Source organism: Rhincodon typus, chromosome 24 (genome assembly GCF_021869965.1).
Source record: "Rhincodon typus isolate 14 chromosome 24, sRhiTyp1.1, whole genome shotgun sequence".
Taxonomy (NCBI): Eukaryota; Metazoa; Chordata; class Chondrichthyes; order Orectolobiformes; family Rhincodontidae; genus Rhincodon; species Rhincodon typus.
Genome location: NC_063355.1, coordinates 30,092,727 through 30,114,146, shown reverse-complemented (window position 1 = coordinate 30,114,146; position 21,420 = coordinate 30,092,727). Strand labels below are relative to the sequence as shown.

The window sequence follows — 21,420 nt, the reverse complement described above, 5'->3', positions numbered from 1 at the left end:
TGTGTGTGTGTGTGTGTGTGTGTGTGTGTGTGTGTACGAGAGAGAGAGATGATGACAATTGAATAAACTCATTTTTAAAATTTGAATACAATATAAATAATTAACTGGTGATCAGAGTTGATTATGGATGTATTGGAGGGCCCTGTAATTTCTGAACCTCATGAGTGCTCCTGGAGATTCTGTAAATACACCATGCAAATCTCTAGACCAGCTCAGAACCCTCCATACCCATGTGATCAACTGTACTATCCTTTTTTTGCATTATATTGTAAGGGGAAGAAAAATTGCTTAAAGGCACAAAACCAATTTCTGCTTCCTCAGTATCTGAGGATAGTTAAGTGTATAATAGCTGTGGGAAGTCTCTAATATTGTTTATTTAATTCTGTAATGGTTATTGAATGAAGCAAAGCATCTATCTCGGTATAATGAAGTCACATAGTTCAAAGCTGCGTGCAAGTGGAAATTGCCCGTATCATTTTATTTATAGGTTATAAACATTAAAGTATCATTGAAAATGTGGAACTCTGGGGACATCTAATGCGCATGGAAATTTACCAGGCACATGTCAGTGTGTTTTAGGGATTAAACACCATTATGTTGCTGATGGCTGTTGCTGCTGGTGCAGAAAGCAGAACTGAAATTATACAAGCTGGTTTCTGGAAGACAGCATGCCCTCCGGTGAGCTGCTGCTGCTTGTCACCTCTGCCTCCAAAGGGAACTGAGGCTGCCCAGCGATGGTAAATTTAGCAGCATAGCATATGAGCGTGGCATCTGTGGGTGGTTGGCAGAGCAAAGCCCTCCAGAATAATTGTGGTACATGTAAACAATATGTCAAAACGGAGAAGAGTCGTCCAAGAGGCTGAGCTCTCAGGGCATGTATTTGTCAGTGCTGCTGACCTCATGTCACAGCCTGTAATGAGCACACCAGTATGATGTATGGGAGTGTTCAGGATTGATTTTTTGTTTGGGCGGTGTGTGGGGAGCTGAGCATTTTGGCTTTTTATTGTGGCAGTAATTTTGGACTTGTGGTTTCCAGTTATGATAGATTAACAGCACAGTAAACACAGGTTTTTTGCACTTCATGAAGAAACAGCATGCAAAACAAAAATCTGGTGTAGTTTTCCTGACATTCTTCCATTTGTACAATGTGTTAATATAGTATAATAGCTGTGTGTAATAACAGTGACTGTAAACATGTCAAACTGTAACAATTAGCCTAAATTCATAGCAGTACATTGACCAGCTAACCAGACAAATTAAGCTGACAAAGATTCAGATTCCTCTCCTGTGGATTGTGTTTGAAATTGTCTAAATGCTCTTCTATTTGTTACCCTTTAATTATTTGAGTGCTTCTAAACTGACACACAAAACTAATAAGATGTAAAGATATAAAAACAGCAGGTACGGACATTGCTGATCTAAAACAGGATGGAATATTTTGGCAATTTACAGTGGGTCAGTTAAGTCTAACTACTATGTAAGAGTAAACACAAGAACATAAGAAATAAGAGCTTGAGTAGGCCATTTAGCCCTTCAACATGATCATGGCTAATCTTCTAAAACAACACAATTTTCCTGCACTATCCCCATACACCTTAATTTTCTGAGTAAACTCTCTACCTTTATCTTGAATATATTAACAACTAAGCTTCCACGGCTCTCTACAGTAAAAAAAAGTCAAAGATTTGCATCCCTCTGAAGAAATCAAAGAGACAAAGAATTTTATCCTCAATTTAGTCCTTAGTGACAGACACTTTATTCCATGACTGTCACTGTGTTCTGAATTCCTGAAACAGGAGAAATAATTTCTCAGCATCTATCCTGTTAAGGCGTTAAGAAATTTATACGTTTCAATTAATTTAGTTTGGATTCTTCTGAACTCCAGGGAATATGGGTCTAGTATATTCATTTTTTGTTCATGGGGCAATCCCCTAATCTCAAAAATCGACCTAGTTTTTTTTTTGTGTTGCACTTCCTTCAGGGCAAGTATATCCTGCCTCAGGTTAGGAGGCCAAATCTAAGCTCAGTATTGCAGGGTGTGACCTCACTATTCCCCTTTTATAATTGCGGTATGATGTCTTTACTCTAATATTCTAATCCCTTTGTAACAAAAGCTAACAAACAGTTTGTCTTCCCAACTGCTTGCTGTATTTGGCATAATGGGATTCATGTCCAAGGACACCTGGTACCTTTGAAAGCAAACATTTCCAAATCTCAGTCTCTTCAAAATGTTTTTTTTCTCTTTGCAAAATGGATAACCTCACAATTGGCTGCATTGTATTCCATCTGACATGTTCTGGCACACTCCCCCAACTTTTTATATCCTGGTGTAGCCACCTTGTGCTCCCCGCAATATTTACTTTGTATCATGGATAGATTTGAATGTATTACTCTCAAATTATTACAGTACTCAAAATATTATGCAATATCTCACCTAAGTTATGATATTGATTGTAAATAACTGATCTTTGTGGCAGACTACTGGTTATAGTCTGTCTGCCTGAGTATTTCCCTTTTATTTCTGCACATTGTTTTCTGTCAATTAAACTCTCCTCAATTCATGCTAATACAGTGCCCCAAATTCCATTCATCCCAATTTTGTGTAATAACTCTTACGTGGCATCTTATCAAATGTTTTTGAAAATCCAAATACACTGAATCCAAAGGTTCCTCGTTACCTACCTTGCTAGTTACCTCCTCATAAAACTCCTAACATACCTGTCAAACACGATATCATTTTCCTACATCTGTGTTGGCTCTGCTTAATATATATGATGTTTTGTTTTAGTTGGCCTGTTGCGATGGTCCATGTTAAAAGGTTCTTCATTTTGCCTACTACTGATGTAAGGCTTACTAGCCTTTGATTCCCTGATTTCGCTTTCCTTGTTTAAAAAAAACTGTCATTCTTACTGTTTTCAAATCCTCAGAAACTATCCTAGAATCTGAGAAATTCACGCTTACCCACTATGTCTGCAAGTACCCGTTTTAAATCCTTGGAATGCGCATTGTCAGGTCCAAGGGATTTGTCTTCACTTAGTTCTGTTAATTTCTCTAGGCAACAGTTTATTACCTATATTAATTTATTTAAGTTCTGACTCTTGCCAGACTCTTGGTTTCCCATTATTTGTGTTATGACGAGCATACACATGCTCTGAACCTCTAATTGTTTTTCGCTCTCCCTTCTGATTGTTCAATCCTATGAAGATGTCTGCTGAACAATACCAGAAGGTATTATTGTTAACACAGTGTGGAGCTGGAGGAACACAGCAGGCCAGGCAGCATCAGAGGAGCAGGAAAGTTGACATTTCGGGTCGGGACCCTTTCTGAAGAAGAATTATGGTAGCTCTGCTGTTGACAGATGGCTGTATTTGGAAGGATGTTATGCAGGGAGGAAGGAGCGAGCGAGTTTTTACTAATTGTAATCTATTCTACCAGGAAGTTTTATCAGTAGCTGATCTCAACACTGTAAGCTATAGTAGTTATTTCACCAAAGAGATGATAATTTTTACATATAATTAACAATCTTTTTTATCCTATTGATTATTTAGGGATTAATGCATTCCAGTGGACCTGTTGGCCGACACCGTCAGCTTGTATTAGTCCTGGAAGGGGAATTATACCTCATTCCATTTGCTCTACTGAAAGGGAGCTCTTCAAATGAGTATCTCTATGAACGGTTCAGTATCATCGCTGTTCCCTCAATCCGGGCTCTTCAAGCAAGCCCCAGGGTAGGAACTTGTCAACACGCTTTTACTGTGCTGCTTCCTCATTGAACTAACAATTTCGATAAAGCTTGTCCTTGGAAATATTGTCCAATAACATATGTTCTAAAGCAGCTGTTATGTGTATATTTTCTGCCCCTGCATGACAGTGTCCAGAAGACCCAGTTTTCATATATTTCTCCAAGACTTCCATCAATTTAATTTAGTAATAATACAGGACTTCATTGCTGAGCCTGGCATTCTCTTCCCTTCTTCCCTGTCTATCTTTATTCTCATGCTCTGATAGCCTGATTTTGTTGTTGCACTCCAGCCCCCTTGACAACTCTTGCTTGTGTCCCTGGTTTCATACCAACAAAGTAACACATTCCTGCACATCTGTATTCTTGAACTGATTAAACACTCCGTACCCTCACACAGACTATCGATTCCTGGTATTGTGACCCAACCTTTGCAGGATTCACAAGGCCTGCTCACCTTGTTCATCCGGACTGACCCTGTTGGACATTTTATTATGCTCCAGGGACTCAGATTTTCACTTAGGATTCCTGTGCAATCCCATATGACTGGGCAGTTAAATTTTATCCCTCTCTTTAGCTCACCTTGCACACCATCTTCTCTACTTGGTACTTTGGCTTTTACCAGATTTCTCTTACCCTATTTTCTCCCTTCCTCATTTATCATTCAGTTAACCTTAACTTATCTTTGAGATTCCTATCCTACCCTGCTTTTTTAACTGCATTTACTGTTGAATGAAAATATTCAGAATATTCACTCTCATTGACTCTTGTATGATTCCTATTGCCTCCACTAAAGCAGCACTGGTGATGGCCGAGCCATTGTTCATTGCTAGATATTCAAAGAAATATACTTTTATAATAACCAGTAAATAAAGAGAACATAAAGCTGAGGCTACACTGCCCCTCTGGAACATAGCTTTAAACGTTTGAGATTTTTCTTGCTTGCACTGAAACAGCTAACTATATGCATTTGTATCTTGTTTTGTACAGTCCCATCTTCGAAAGAGCACATCTGTGTGCAGCTCCTCTACCTCAATGGCAGCTGTGATAGGTAATCCCAAACTTCCGTCAGCAGTAATGGACCGGTGGCTCTGGGGACCGATGCCGTCTGCTGAGGAAGAGGCCTACATGGTTTCAGAGCTGTTGGGCTGCCAGCCCTTGGTAAGCACGGCAGCTACCAAAGAAAGGGTGATGAGCATGCTCAGTCAGGCAGAATGCATTCATTTTGCAACCCACATCTCCTGGAAACTAGCTGCTTTGGTCCTCACACCGAATAATGAAGGAAGCAGCATTGGCGGGAAGAGTTCTATTGGAAACAGCTACACGATTCCAGAGTCTCTGAGGATGCAAGATGATGCTAGTGACGTGGAGAGCATAACTGACAGCCCACCACTGCAAGAGTTTTTATTGACAGCAGCTGACATCTTGGAATTGCATCTTCCTGTCAAGCTGGTCGTTCTTGGCTCCTACCAAGAGTCGAACAACAAAGTAACAGCAGATGGCATTATTGGGCTGACCCGGGCCTTTCTAGCTGCGGGAGCACATTGCGTTTTGGTTTCTCTTTGGCCGGTTCCAGTGGCTGCATCCAAGATGTTTGTCCACACCTTCTACTCCTCTCTGCTCAATGGAATGAAATCCAGTGCAGCGCTTGGAGAAGCCATGAAGATTGTGCAGAGCAGCAAGCAGTTTGCACATCCTTCAAACTGGGCAGGTAACTGAAAAGCAAGCAACACAAAACTTTTGAGCATTAACATGTTCTGGGACTAGGTGGTCAAAAAGACCAGCTCCATATCCACAATTTGGCAGATTACATTATAAAGATGCTATACAAATGCAAGATGGTGCGATCACTAAGTGACAACAAGAGATGAGGTGACCGGTAAAAATAAATGATAATTGAACCACAATTAGCTGTGCTCCCATGTCCCAAGTTCTGACTTATGTTTGCAAGCAGTCGGGGATCTAATAGATCTTGTTGTCAGGAGCAGTGAGAGGAACAAATACAGTGATGAGCTGTTAATGGAATGGAGGAAGCTCTTACACAGAGCTCTCCTTACGTACTCTTCCTCAAAGTACTGGGATTGAAAAGAACCAGTGGGTAAGGAAAGTACTGTAAATGAAGCACCACTGCTCCTCCTGAACAGCTGATTAGTGTGCTCCTTATCCCTATGGAGCCTCGATTATCCGTCAGTTTCTATTACCTGCCTGCAGAAGGGAGCAAATGTTCCTTTTTATATGACAGGTACTTGAGATTTCACAGAACAGGGGACACAGTCTGGAATACGCATAAGGGCACTTTGTCGTCAAAAATCAAATTAATTAACTAAATTAATTAATTAAAAAGGACATGAAATGAACAAGCTGAAATTGTTATCACTGTCACTGATGAAAGGAGATGAGAGCAAGGCAGGAAGTACTTTATAAAAGAACAGAGTGAATTTCATGTGTGCCAATAGCTTGGAAATAGGCTGAGAGTGAATTGATAGCCAGTTTTACACCACAGGAAGTTTTGTTTTTTATCAATGGATTTATCCTCTAATTTACAATGAGCCTGTTTCTGCTGAAGGCCAGTTACACCATGCTAGAATCTCATATGAAAACCAATTTGTGTGATACTTACATGAGGAGAAACATGTGAGCCAACAATTGTCACTTTGGCACAATCAGTGATCTAGTTGAAAATTGTGTTCATTTTGTAAAATTAATTTTTTTTTAAATTTATTCGCTCAAGTCATTTTCCTATCATTGAATGTGAAATTGGCCATGAATCAGTGCAATCAAGCAGCATTTTAGAATGCTAATTTAAGAAACAGAGTTCGGAAATATTCCTTCATACAGTTAAGAATGGCAACCTGCTGCAGCTTTGTTAATAGGACTGAAAATGGATTCGTCCCAAAATAGAAGACTTTTTTAATCACCGTATGTACTCCATCATCCGTGAACAGCTCGATTCTAAATAACTGAAAATGATTAAATGGCCCTGTATATATTCTTTTTTATTAAATGCATTGGTGTACGATGGGTCATCTCTGAGTGAACCTTTAATAATATGTGTTTTTAAAACATAAAGGAAAAATGCTTAGTTTTTAGAGGTTCCCCAGATACAAATAACAGAATCTCAAAATGGTGATTAATTTGATCTGGGGGTCAGTTTTGTGGTGGAGCTAGCTTCTAGCGCAATGTTCTTAAAGCAGAGCAGAACCTTACACAGAATCCTGCTTTGCACTCATTGGAATGTAATTTTCACTTAAAATTCTTTGATCTTTTTGCACTTGGTTATCAGATTTTGGGTGTTTAAAAATAGCAGTGAGCAGTAGTGATGAGCCTACCCCCAGGATGATATTGAACATCTGTAAGGTTCAGTTTAAGATGGTAGTATTCAGCTGCAGCTTCAGGTGCTTTGTGCACAATACCCAGAGAAAAAGCTGGATTGATGTGAGTTTCCAGACTCTTAAACTATTATGTGGGTAGATTTTTTTCCTAAAATCTATGCAAGAGTATGGATCTTAAAAATGCTCTTAGGATGTACGTGGGTGGCATTGACAAAATGTGGTTTATAGCCCATTCCTAGCTGCTCTTAAGTTATTCAAACATACAAGTCATCTACACAGTTTGGAATTGACATTCAGTGTGGGTTGGATCAGGGAGGGATAGCAAATAGCATTCCCTCAGAAGATGAGTGAACCATTTTCCTGCTGATTTACCTGCCAGATTGTAAATTACCTGATTTATTGTCTTACAGTATCATCGCTTTCATAATAATATTTGAACTTTGTTGTTACCATAGCCACTACATTTGGTACTATCTACCCATGGGTATCTTGCATCCCATAATTTTATTTTATTTTTCTGTTACTCTGTATGAGCAGTTGAACATACCATGAAATGCAGTAACTGTGTAGAAAAAGCTCATGCATAGAAGCAAAATTGTTCATATGACATCCATAAGAACTGTATTGTGGTTTTAAATTTTATAAATGTATCATAAATATGGGAACCACAGTCACTATAGTCATATATTCAGGAATTACAGCTATGACATAGTTTGGAGGTTACAGCACTATGTCAAACAGCAATTACTATCGCTGAATAATAATTCTCACAAACAGGTGTTTTGGGGTCAGGATAGAGGTTAAAATTAAAAAGATCAGAAACAGGGTCTACACATTGGGCCTTTGCGTAACCTGGCTCTTTAAAGGATATGAGGCAGGCTGAATCCATGCAAGCTAAAGCGTAAAATTTAAAGTTTCTGTGCCAGGAGAAGGACAAGTGTTCTTTCCCAGCCCAACGCTCTCATGCACTCTGGAGTTGGGATTGGAGGGTGGCCGTGGGTGTGGGGCGGTGACCTGCAATAAAAACGACTAAAAATTCCTCGTCGTTTAAAAACTCATTCCTGGGTTGCCAGCTCTCGAAGTAGACTCTCTTCCCCCAGACATGGGACCCATCTCCAGGCATGTTCTTCAGCGATCACTATATGCTATTTGCTATTAATTATCACAATATGCTATTTAAACATTGCAAACATGAGATATTAGAAGGAGATTACAATCAATGTTACATTATGATTACAGTGAGCCTGTGATATAGAGATTACACAATAACTTGTTCATTTGTATAGCACCTTTTTACACTTAAATGTCCCAAGATATTTTATAAATGTGTTGTCTCTATACTGATGTACAAAGAGCATGCATAATTGATAGATAGTGCTTGGTGCAAATAAGGTTACAAGCAACAGACTTTTGAAAGAGCTGAAGTTATGCAGCATGCAAGGTTGGAAGCCAGGCAAAAAGCATTGGGATGATAGAGTCTAGAGATAATCGAGGCATGGATATGTGTTTCAATAGCAGATAAGCAGAGGCACAGGTAGACATGAGGTAATTTAACAGTTGGAAGCAGACAATCCTGGTGATGTAATACAATTGGGTCCAGAAGCTCTTTTTTGTCAAATATAGGCAACCGTGTTTCATCAACATTCTAATCACTTTTATATTATGATTCAACATGATGCATTACGTATAGATTACATTCGTCATGTTTAATATGAAAATTACTTTTCTAATAATATTAATACAGAATTACAGTCACTATTTTACACTGATTACAATTGACATATAGTCACTGTTACACAGAAATTACAGTCATATTTTAATATGTAGTTTACAAGTCACCATTATACAGGCATTACAATTACAGTACTTTGTACAGGGGTTTCAGTCGTTATGCATTGTGCATGGCTTATACAGCAGCTTTGTATGATTGCAATCACACTACACACTGATACCTTTTTTTTAATTGTAGCCAGGTTACAAATGTCCGTTCGTATTTGCTAAAAGGTTTCAGCATTTTGTTATCTAAAACCTCTTCTTTCTTTTCAGGATTCACGCTGATTGGTAATGATGTTAAATTGAACAGCCCGTCATCTCTTATTGGTCAGGCACTGTCTGAAATCCTCCAACATCCTGACCGTGCCCGAGATGCTCTCCGTGTTCTGCTGCACTTGGTATGTTGTAAATCTGTGAGCTACTCAGTCAGCCTTTTGAAACAGGTCGGGGAAAGGAGGGGGAGAGCTGCATCTCTTTGTGTGGTATCTTGTACCAATATTGTAACCTTCAGCGTACTATTAATGTCAAAGGAAAATATTAACCCTGTTTGGAATTTACAAAATGCAGTTGTCGCTTGAAACTAAAAAAAGTAAAAGAACTTTTGTTGATGAACTTGAATCCCACAGCATATTAGAAAATAACAACTAATGTTAGCTGAATCACACTGCTTCTTCCAACTAGTGGTCTATGTGACCAGCTAAAGGCATATATAGTAAAATATAAGGTTGTCCATTTTGGCAGGAAGAATACAGAAGAAAAATATTATTAATATAAAGAGAGAAATTGCAAATTTTTGCAATAAAGAGGAACCTGGCCATCCTTCACAGTCATTGGGTCAAAATCCTGAAAGTTACTTACTAACAGCGCTGTGGGTGTACAATTCTCCACAGACTGTAGCAGTTCAAGATGGCAGCTCTCAATACCACCTTTTCTAGGGCAATTACTGATAGGCAATAAATGCTGGCCTAGCCAGTGATGCTCGTATCGCTTGAACAAATATTTCTAAAAATAACTTCAAGAGCAGAAGCTGCCATCATAGTTTAATGGCAAGCTCCCTAACCAGTACAATGTCCTGCTGGAGATCAAGTGTAACTCTTACAAGATGTGAAAGATTTTGCTCGTGATGAGCAACATCAGAGCAAGGTGTTGTCCTCAAACTTGAGTTGACAGCAAGATGTTATGTGTTCCATGGTTTGATCAGGATCATTTAATATATTCAAAAGTTAGTCGACAGAATTTTGATCAACAAGGGTCAGGGGTTACATGGCAGGCAAGTAAAATGAAGGCCACAGCTAAATCAGCCACGATCTTATTGAATACTGCAATAGGTTCAAGAGGCTTGCTCCTGTTCTTAATTTGTTTCTTCTCATGATCTTAAAAACATTGTCATTATTAGGACCCTGATATAGGAGGGACCGCTATGTGTTGCAAGATAATTAGACAGTGTACATTACCATGCGGAAGTCAGATCTTTACAGAGGTTTTATAAGCTGCCTAATGGGGTTGTGACCGTGATTCATGCAACTTCTGCAAGGTGGCCAGGACCTAAAAATCATGGATACAAACTTCGATCTGTGGAATACATTGCATTGTTGTTAATGCTTAAAAACCAAATAACTTAACTAATTAGTAACTTAAAATACCACAGCTTACTTCATATAGTTAATTGACATGGTAACATGTTTTAAGAAGTGTCCTTCACAGAAATGTTTAAAGCATAGAGCAATTTATTTATTCTCTTTCAGCTCAGAGTGTGTGGAGAATATGGGAAGTTGGAAATGGCAGGGGTGCAATTACTGTTTAAGATGAATGATAAAATGAAAAGATAGGAGATGAAAGTGCAGTCTTGAAAACAAAAGTTGAAATGGCTTTGTGGGAGCAAATGTAGCAATGATTACATCTTAAGTAACAGAAAATCCTTATTTGAAAAACCTTAAACTTTATACACGTTTCAGTTCTTTAAATCAATAGATCATACAGTTCAGATCTTGAAAGTGCTTTATCCCATCTGCAGTCATCTTTCTGGAAAATCAACCATACCATATATCCATTATGTTATTATACATTAACATCAACAGTTCCAATGTTCTGGCCTCAATGATTGTTCCTAATTTGCCTCTGACAGATTCCTGTGAGGTATTGTGTTTTGAGATTGAAGAACTCTAGTCTGTCCAGCTTTTCCTCTGACTTTAGGTATTTTTTGCTGTAGCAGATTCCACCACACAGATGGAGAAGTTTCAGATTCCATTATTATGTTGCTGTGGGGATATCCTTCCTGTCCCTGGCTAGGAAGGAAAATAACAAGTAAACGCTCTTTACAGATGCAAGCTAATGCCATGCAAAAGTGCACATTTGTGCCTGGGAAATAAGGTTAGGTGCAGACTTAGACCCACACAGAATGATTGCTCAGTCAATAAGACTTGAGGGGAGAAAACAGGACAGAAAATTGGAGGAAAGACTAAACAAATAAAATATGCATACCAATTCCATGTCCTTTCTTGGAAGTCTTTTGTGGCTTTGTTAGATCTTATCTCTGTAATCTTCTTTAAACTTGTGCTCCTCCTCTGCATCCTCTGCCCATTCAATTCTATCCATATTCTGATCCACTGATAGTCATACGGTGGAATCTTATAGGGGCCTGAACGATGTGGACTATTGCAGAATTGCACAAGAAGTCAGGAGAAACCTAGCTTGGTATATTGGGAGCAACAAGATGCATCTATTAACTAAGTCCTGGGAGTCGAATTGCCTTTTAAGGGGAATTGATGTTTGTTAATGACATTAGTAACTGCATATCTTGCCTCATTAATTTGCAGCTTCCCATCTATCCAGCCGCCAACATCAAACTAGATAGCAAGAATCTTTTACCTGGAAGTCAGAGCAGGTACATGGTGACTTCAGCTCACTGCTGTCTGCAAAGAGCTTCCATGTTGCTCACCACATCACATCATCTGAGAGCACAATCCATGGGAACCAATCTCACCCACACCTTGTGCACAGACATTAGCATCCAATGTTTGTCAACTCCTCAGGATTCTCCTGGTACCTCTCCGATCCATTTGTAGGACACTTAGGGAGAATCGATCTGCATTACATGGCACCCTAGCAATTAATGTTGAAAGGCTGCTGCAAGGACTCTTTGCTCCTAGAGACAGGCAGCCAGCTCATGGTTTGAACCAGGCTGCATCTCAGGGGTGCTTGTTTGCTCTCTTAAGTGTTTGCTCACTTAGTGCACATCTGCACGCTTGCAGCAACTATGCCTTGTCTTGCCTATCACTGCTTTGGCATTTCAGCCAAAGCCAAAGTCAGTCAGTACTGTTGTACTGAAGTGTCCTTTTGCATCGACATATGGTAGGATGTCAGTGGGATCTGTCCAGTCATGAGAAAGGAGGAGCATTTTGTTGTATGGCACACCAGAATGTCAAGATAATACCTACAGCATGTGCCAGCTGTCTGGGCAGCAAACACACTTTGAGTCACAGAGTCATAGAGATATACAGCACAGAAAGAGACCCTTCAGTCCAACTTATTCATGCTGATCAGATATCCTAAATAAATCTCGTCCCATTTGCTCGTATTTGGCTTTTATCCCTCTAAACCCTTCCTATTCATTTACCCATCCAGATGCCTTTTAAATATTGTAACTGTAGCAGGCTCTACCACTTCCTCTGGCAACTTATTCCACACACACACCACCCTCTGTGTGAAAAAGTTGCCTCTTAGGTCCTTTTTAAATCTTTCTCCTCTCGCCTTAAACCTGTGCCCTCTAGCTTTAGACTCCCCCGCCCCAGGAAAAAGACTTTGTCTATTTACCCTATCCATGCCCATCATGATTTCATAAACCTCTAAAAGGTCACCGCTGAACCTCCGACGCTCCAGGGAAGATAGCCTATTCAGCTTCTCCCTAAAACTCAAACCCTCCAAACCTAGCAACATCCTTGTAAATCTTTTTTGAACCTTTTCAAGTTTCACAACATCCTTCCCATAATAGGGAGACCAGAATTCCAAACGTGGCCTACCCAATGTCCTGTACAGCCACAACATGACATCCCAAAACCTACAGTCAATGCACTGACCAATAAAGGTAAGCGTGCCAAACGCCGCCTTCACTATCCTGTCTACCTGTGATTCCACTTTCAAGGAACAATAAACCTGCACTCTTTGTTCAGCAACAGTTCCCAGGTCCTTACCATTAAGTGTATAAGTCCTGCTCTGCTCTGCCTTTCCAAAATGCCGCACCTCACCGTTTATCTAAATTAAACTTCATCTGCCATTCCTCGGCCCATTGGCCCATTTGATCAAGATCCTGTTGTATTCCGAGGAGTACATTTAACCAAATAGCCATGTCAGCAAGTGGATGGAGTCAAGTCCTCAATGCAGTCAAGTGGAGGAGGAGCGCAGTTGATCAGAGGGTCTGTAATGTCAGTCACAGACACAGTACACATAGACTCTAGGGTCTCAGCCATGGTCAAGTCATTCACTCGGGCTGATCCAGTTTAGGGGATCTGTCTGACATATGTGCATGGGGGTGGGCAGTGGTCATCATGTAAAGCCATTACAAGTTGTCAGGGTAATCACATATTGTCAGTCAGGAGTCTGGTTGGTCATTTCCAGGGGCTGTTGATCAAAGTTGGTCAGAGGTCTGGCGCCAATGCAGTCCTAGTGATCCATGCATTGAGAAGGGTACAACGGGGAGCTGTTAGGCCAAATAGGAAGGGATCATTGTCAAAAATGGGGGGGAGGGAGGCGGAGCAGGGGCATGTGGGAACAAGGACTGTGGAGGAGGGGAATCTCAAGAGAGTGTGCAAAACAGCATCGGAGGGTGAGATAGACTATGGGAGGGGGTTTTATTGGCAGTGACCACCACCATGCCCTCCACAGGGGGAGGATATTGGACCAGCACGGGCATCATTAAGGTGTTATTTCAGAGCTTGGAGGGCAGGAGGATTGTTGAGGTAAAGTTTAAAGCAATGTGGCTCCATAGGGGTGGAAATGGGCTGACAGGGTAGTTTGAGATGAAAAGACAGATGGAGGCTATGAGGTGGGGGGTGTCTATGATGATCAGATGGAGGATGATGCTGATGGTTTCCATGATGACCTGCGTTCCCTGCCAGTATTTGCCATTAACCAGATGCTAACTGCAACTGGAAAATAGATGGCACAATACCACAAAAATTGAAATGGCTGTTGAGGTGCAGATGTGGTGGGATCCACATTTGCTGGCTGCTAGGACATTTAAAGAATGAATAAATGAAGCATCAGCTTTCAGACTAAGTTACATCTAATTTGCAATCATTTCATTGGACATTTGCAATGCAAGCAGTGTGAATATGTTTAGGGTTCAAATGCTAGTCAAATGCAATTTCCATAATGTCACTGGTGCTTGCAAATTGAACATTGGCATCTCAATGATGCTGATGTTAGCAGCAATAACTTAAAAAGATGCAGTGGCTTTTGTTCATCTTCAACAAGCAGCTCTGTGATGCAGGCCTCTGTGCTCTATGAGCTGCTCCCAAGGATGCGCACGGAGACAAACATCGACTGCACCTGGAGAACTATCAACTCAGTGAAAGATGCTCTTTGGCCTGCCCAAAACTTGTTGGTCTTCCAGAGCAAGGAGTTGACCCTGACCAAGTGCTGCAGACTGGCACATTCTAAGGTCTAGGACTACGCACTGAGGGATGCACTAAAGCTTGCAGCAGCTGCTAAGGCGCAGTAGGGAAAGACCACTCTCTCTGAGGTCTTTCAGCTGAAGTTAAATTGGGGATCGATCGCCTCAAATATATGTAAACATGGTCCTGTACAAGTCAGAAATGCCTTTGGTTTATTTGCTGGATAGAGTCAATCTCCAATGTTTGTTTATTTCTTCCTGTGTTACTGTACAGAACCAAACCGTTTTAGTGCCTAAGTATGTTTATGAAGATATTTTTATGAATAGAGTATATTTTTGCATTTGGCTTACACTGTGGGAGTGAACTGCAGCCCCTACTCATTTTGCCTGATTTTGCTTTTGGTTGCTGTAAATAAAAGCACATCTTTCGAATTGTCCGATTCTTAGACTGTATGTGATGTTCATTAGCTGGATGTTTTGATGGGCTGTAGCTAAGGACAGGTAAACTGTGTGACGCTGTGGTTCAGCATGAGTAGGGTGAGGGAATGGAGTTGTATGTGCGAGAGAGTGTCAGCTATGTGACTTGAACAGCGTGGATTTGCAGCTGCTGTGCCCTTAGTTTGTTAATGAGAGTCCTTCAACCAGAGGTAGTCAGTGTCTGATTGAGGGACTAGCTACAAACAGGGATTGCCCGTGGGCCATCTATCTACCTATCCACCCCAGCCCCATCTTTCTATCCTTCTGGCCTCCATTTGCACCTTTCTCTGTGATCCCTAACTCAAGATTCTCACTCTGCCTTCACCACGACATGAGTTACCTTTGCTCTGGGACTTGGTGTGGGGGGATATGGGTGGATTATGTGGCTGCAGGGCATGTGGGCAGCCAGTATGGCAGGGCAAGTGGCCGTGGTCTCCTCTCTGGTGCTGCTGAACACGAGCAGTTGGCCATTCAGACGTCTTCAGTTTTGACTAGGCAGGACTTCTACCATTGGGGTCCTGATTCCAGTGCCCCTGCCACCTGCCTGATTAGCATGTGAATCAGTTGGCTTTCCCTGAAAGGGGCAGAGTGGATCTCACTCGTTGGGAACCCCAATGCCATATTTTCCCTATCTTTGTGATGTGTGACCAAGTCATTTCTGTTCATCTTGGTTACTTTCTTTGACCCTCATGCAATTTCACTGATTTATTGGTTTCTGATTTGTCTTTTCTCATTACTTCACACTTTCATCTCAGCACATTCATTTCATTAACATCCATCCATTGCTGCTCTCTCCTTGAAGTTTACCATTGTAGATGTAGGCCACTCACAACAGTCTTTGGATTCTTCCACTTCACATCTTCCAATTATTTCAATCAGGGTTAATCTGTTTCTTCATTCCTGTTTTTACACTTGCACCTTCTGCTACTGCTGACCCCATATTCTTGAAGCCATTAAATTTTTCCAAGTCTTTATCCATAACTTTTACACTTTCACTCTGATCCTCTTTCCTGGGCTCAAACTGACATGCCAGAAATGGGGCCTGTGCTTTTCTCAGTGCTCTAAATATTCAGTCATGTTCTCAACACCTCCACCACATTGCACACCTCATTAACCATGGCACTTCCAGCTGCCCTTACGCAGTTAGAACATCCATGACAATCAGGAAAAGGAAGGTGCTCAATGCTGATCCTTGGTATCATCCAACATTCGTTTCAAAACTCTCATTGTCCCATACTGTTTTTTAGTCTTGTTTGGCTCTCCTTAAACAGGTCTTGCAATAATCTCATGTACTTTTCTGGACGTAGAACTTTCCCAAATCATTATATTTGCGAAATTATAGTTCATGGACAAGTTGGACATTGTGAGAGAAACAGCATTTCTTTTTTTAAGATACCAAGAACTGCAGATGCTGGAGTCAGAGTCAACACAGTGCAGAGCTGAAAGAACACGACAGGTCAGGCAGCATCAGAAGAGCATGAAAGTTGACGTTTTGGGTCGGGACCCTTGTTCTGAAGAAGGGTCCCAACCCGAAACGTAGACTTTCCTGCCCCTCTGATGCTGCCTGATCTGCTGTGTTCTTCCAGCTTTGCACAGCCTTTTTTTCAAATGATGTTTTACAAATGAGAATCTATGCTTTGTGTGGTAATCCTTCTGAAAGAATGTGTTTCTTTTTATCATTTTTTTTGGTGACTGGTGATATAAGCCCATCATCCTGTTGAAATTGAGGTAACAAGCCTGGTTGTGAAAATATTCTGCTTGTTGACGTATCCTACCCATCAAGGGGAAGCAGGTCAGGCAGCAGGTAGACATAGGTACAAAGGCAGGCACTTAAGCAAATATCATGGCAATAACAGCCTCAACCAGTTCCACACTGTCGTTTATTGCTGAATATGTTGCATTGCAAAAGCTCTGTTATGACACTTCACCATCTTGTTTAGGGGAATAGTTGCAGGACAGGGATTAGGAATTTGAGTAGGAATGTGATATTTTGTTATTCATAGCAACCTCATTAAACCATTCTGAAAAGAATTCATTCACAACATCAATAGAAATACCAGTAGGAAAAAAATTGCCTTTTGACTTTCATTAGCCAAAGGGAAATCATCCCCCTGTATGGGTGCAATTTCTATGGAACAGGTTAGATATCAATGCCACCTTCACCCATTTGTGTCTAACTGGTTTGGAAGGCAGTAGGAGAGTTATTCAAGGTGTAGAGCTGGATGAACACAGCAGGCCAAGTAGCATCATTGGAGCAGGAAGGCTGACGTTTCGGTTCCATGTGTTTTAAATTTAGAAATGGCCCTATAAAAGTTCTGTTTTAAAGTTGTGCGACATAGTAATGGAGCATAAGCAATTAACACTATTACAAGCTTCCGCTATTTGGTGGTTTAGTGTATTTTAATTGACACATTTAATATAAAATGAGGTACGCTTAGCATAATTTCAAGACTGTTACTTTCTATTCTCATGTAGATTTTCTGGCAGTAAATAATATAGTAGGTCTCAAGAATGAAAAGTCAGTTCTCTTTTTTATTACTTTCAGGTGGAGAAGTCACTCCAGCGAATACAGAATGGCCAACGGAATTCTATGTACACCTCCCAGCACAGTGTAGAGAACAAAGTGGGTGGCGTCCCAGGTTGGCAGTCACTCCTTACTGCAGTAGGATTCAGGCTTGACCCTCCGGCCAGTGGACTTCCAGCCGCTGTCTTCTTTCCAGTGTCAGATCCTGGAGATCGGCTTCAGCAGTGCAGCACCACGCTCCAGTCACTCCTAGGTAAAAATAGCACGCTGCATTGGGATCTTACCTAATGTGTTAACCTGTACTTTCTCTTTTAGCTGGCAGACCCTGATGTGCATATCTGTTTCCAGTTCAGATTTCCAGCTTTTCCGATTCTTTTCAATTTCACTACACGTCTGGCAAGATGAAGACCAACAATTTTACAAGAAAAAAAATGACTTGACATACATGCTATAGTATATTTACAAAAGAGTCTAAATAGCTTATGTTGCGTAGCATTCAGAACACTAAATAATGCACCCTTAAAGGGACAATGTTCTCTTCAAATACTCCAGGAAGAGATTAGATGCAGGAAATAGCTTCTAGTAGTCTTCTACATTAGGCATTGTCAAGTTGTGTGCAGCACAGTTGAAATGCTAATGAAATTCCCTTTGCAGCAGTAATGTGTTTTGCATAACACCAGATAGGCACTTCGCCCCACCACATTATGTCTATTTTGTTTGCAGCACTGACTATGCTTAAGATGCAGATTACCACTAATTTTGACAAAATGTGAATAGCCTTGTGTTGCTTATGTATCACAACTGGCAACTGTTGGAGATAGTAGGAACTGCCGATGCTGGAGTCTGAGATAACAAGGTATGGAGCTGGAGGAACACAGCAGGCCAGGCAGCATCAGAGGAGCAAGAAAGCTGACGTTTCCTGCTCCTCTGATGCGCGCTGCCTGGCCTGCTGTGTTCCTCCAGCTCCACACCTTGTTATCTGACAACTGTTGGAATTGCCCTAACTTCATTTCATGTCAGAAATGGGAGATTTCTGTCATCAGATTAACCTGAATTTGAACCCCAGAATGAAGAGTTACTTCCCAGTGGGTGTGAAGATTGCCAGCTATGTCATGATGACTGTCACAAGATGTGTGTAAAATTTAACAAGTTCTTCACCTCTACCTTGATTTTGGTTACAGAAACCTTATTTCTCATTTTGCAGCCAGATATGAGGAATGTAGGTAACTGCATTTACTCTGCTGGCAGCCTCTAACCATGCAGCTTTTACAGTGGGGGTTTTGAAGGGAAAGCGATCCATATTTAGGGCATTTAAGTCCGTAGTCCCCAAGTGAGTGGCGTTGCCCAAATGTCTCCTCTATGCTATTTTGCAAAATGGGTCTATTTTTCCATAAACCCTAACCTCCCATACCTAGGGCCTTATCCAGTATCCATTTTTTTTTTGCATTTATGGCAAGTCAGCAAACATTGGTAGACTATTCAACAGTGGGGAAGGTCTTCACAATTGAACCTGAGGCGGTCATTGCCTAAGGCCCACCTAAAAATATTTTCTAGCAGCTATTTCTGGATGGATACCTGGGATAGGCTGCTCTGTTTCCTTCACCTAATGTAAATTATTATGCTGCACAAATAACGTAGTAATTAATCTAGTTTAGTTCAGACCAATGATAGGAACTAAAGATTTTTCTGGATTGTATTATTTAAATGCTGCACTGGCATATTTACCTGATCAATCAAGGAGAACATGTGCTCGAATTATAGTCAGTGATCATAAGGGCCTCGTATCACACCCCGATAGCCAAAAGAGAATTTGATACATGTAGAAGGAGCATTGATGTTTGTATTACTGTGTCTGAACTAAACAAAATAACCACTTTGTTAAGATCTGTGGTTGGTTGGGGGTGTGGGTTGCTGAGGGTGGAGATAGTGTGGAAGACTGGTGGCAGAGTTTCACTCTTGATTGTGGAACAACAGATTCTGTAAAAGGATCTAGAGTCTGGGTGTGGAGAATGGCTTGTGGTTGCGACTGATCTGGTATATTTCATTTCCCAAAGTACTTTTTGATAGAATTACTTAATTTTAATTATAATACATTAAAATAAATCCCATCCTTTGTGATTGTTGCTGGTCTCATTACGCTCCCAGTGGTATTATGCATTTATAAATGCATTGAGCTGTCTCGCACTGTGACATTTCTGACAGTTTCTTCCCTCATTACATTTGCTTTTAAAAAGCGCTTCAATTTAAAATAAAAAAAACTACTGCAGCTTTGAATTTGCATCAGTGGAGGTTTCCTCAGAGGTCACAGAATAGGTAATAATGACGTATATGTAGAAATTTCAGTCAACAATACAGAACGCAGCATTGTGTTTGCTTTTGGAGAATGTCTGCAAAATTATGTTGCTGTTAATTTATAGTTTATACACAGACTGCATTCTTTTCCTCTCTCTCTCTCTCACTCTCTCTCTCTCTCTCTCTCACACACACACCCACACACACACACACAAAAAATAAATGCAGCTGTTAAATAAATCATTAATTTTAAAATCTTTTTATCTCACAAAAATTCTGAAAAGTGATAAGACCTTGCTTAGCCAGATGATTGTATGTTAAATTGTTCCTTTTGCTGCTGTGTCCTGTCAGACCTAGTTATTGAACAATTATTATTCCTATAGCTAAATGATACAAGAAGACTGAAATATTGCATCCACACCCAGGGAAGAATGAAAACTGATGTAACCAAAAAGATGGATGATGAAAGCAAGTGGGCTTATATGTACTGCTGTGTTTAACATGTCCACATGCTTTATGGTATAACCGTAATATGTATCTATTTCAAACTCTCTTAAACATATTCATCACCACATTATCAATTATCATTGCTAACCTGGATCACAGCTTCTGTATTGCCATTGTTTAATACCATATATGTAAATAATGTAGCATTCATGTATGGTGCCACATATTTATTTATTGCTGTTTATATACATAATGATCTGTTTCAACTGTCACCTAGTTATCTATCCCAACATTTCATACACATTGACCAAATAATGCTCACCAACGTAAAGAGTACAAATTTCGATACGACCACATATGCTAATATCTGGGCAATCACAATGTTAAATATTGTTAATGTCTTCGTTAAAGTTAAGAGAAATGAGTGGTGAATATTAATTATCTTTGAGCACATATGCATAGGGGATAGCTGTAGGGATGAGAGCTGTAAGACTGAGGAAGTCAATATAGCTTCTTCACTAAGAAAAGCTACATCTTATGGTTTCTATCTGACCACTAGCTCAGGTTCCATTGACAACACAGATTGGCTGTTAGAATATCCATGCAATATCTCTTGAATTTACTTTTTAATCTTTAGCAAGCAATCTTTCCTTTTCAAACAACACTTGATAGATAACTCCATGATACCACATTGTTGTTTGTCTCACAAAGTTTCATATTTCTTATCAACCGAACTCCAAATTCCAATACAAAATGCCATGAAAGATTGCAAACAGCAGATCTGAGGAGAGAAAAGTTAAACTTTTGTTTAGATTCAAAATCAATTATGAATACTAATGTTGTTTCAGTTGGAATCTAGAACTGATGGGAAATCCTTTAATATTCAGTGTTCTCTGACCAAACAATAATTAAATACTCAATGCACTGAGGGTCTGGTTAGTCACCAGGTAGTCTTCATGGCTCAAAAGGCATTGCTGCACTGTAGCAGAAGAATGCATTTGCATTACATAGAATCATAGAGTCATACAGCACAGAAACAGACCCTTTGGTCCAATCCATCCATGCTGAATGTAATCCCAAACTAAACCAGTCCCCTTTACCTGCTTCTGGCCCATATCCCTCCAAACCTTTCCTATTCATGTACTTATCCAAACGTTTTTTGAACATTGTAGTTGTGCCCACACCCACGACTTCCTCAGGAGATATAACATCCCTGTCATTTTAA

The 21,420-nt window shown here is 40.3% G+C and overlaps 1 protein-coding gene across 1 annotated transcript in view; it reads left to right on the top strand.

Annotated features, from left to right (window-relative positions):
• Positions 1 to 21,420, top strand: part of LOC109918406 (tetratricopeptide repeat protein 28-like) — a 153,607-nt gene that overhangs the window by 98,452 nt on the left and 33,735 nt on the right. Inside the window, exons 4-7 of the mRNA XM_048611636.1 lie at positions 3,549 to 3,728; positions 4,730 to 5,450; positions 9,118 to 9,242; positions 17,478 to 17,709. Coding sequence (XP_048467593.1) covers positions 3,549 to 3,728; positions 4,730 to 5,450; positions 9,118 to 9,242; positions 17,478 to 17,709 — 1,258 coding nt within the window. The remainder of the gene's footprint in view (positions 1 to 3,548; positions 3,729 to 4,729; positions 5,451 to 9,117; positions 9,243 to 17,477; positions 17,710 to 21,420) is intronic.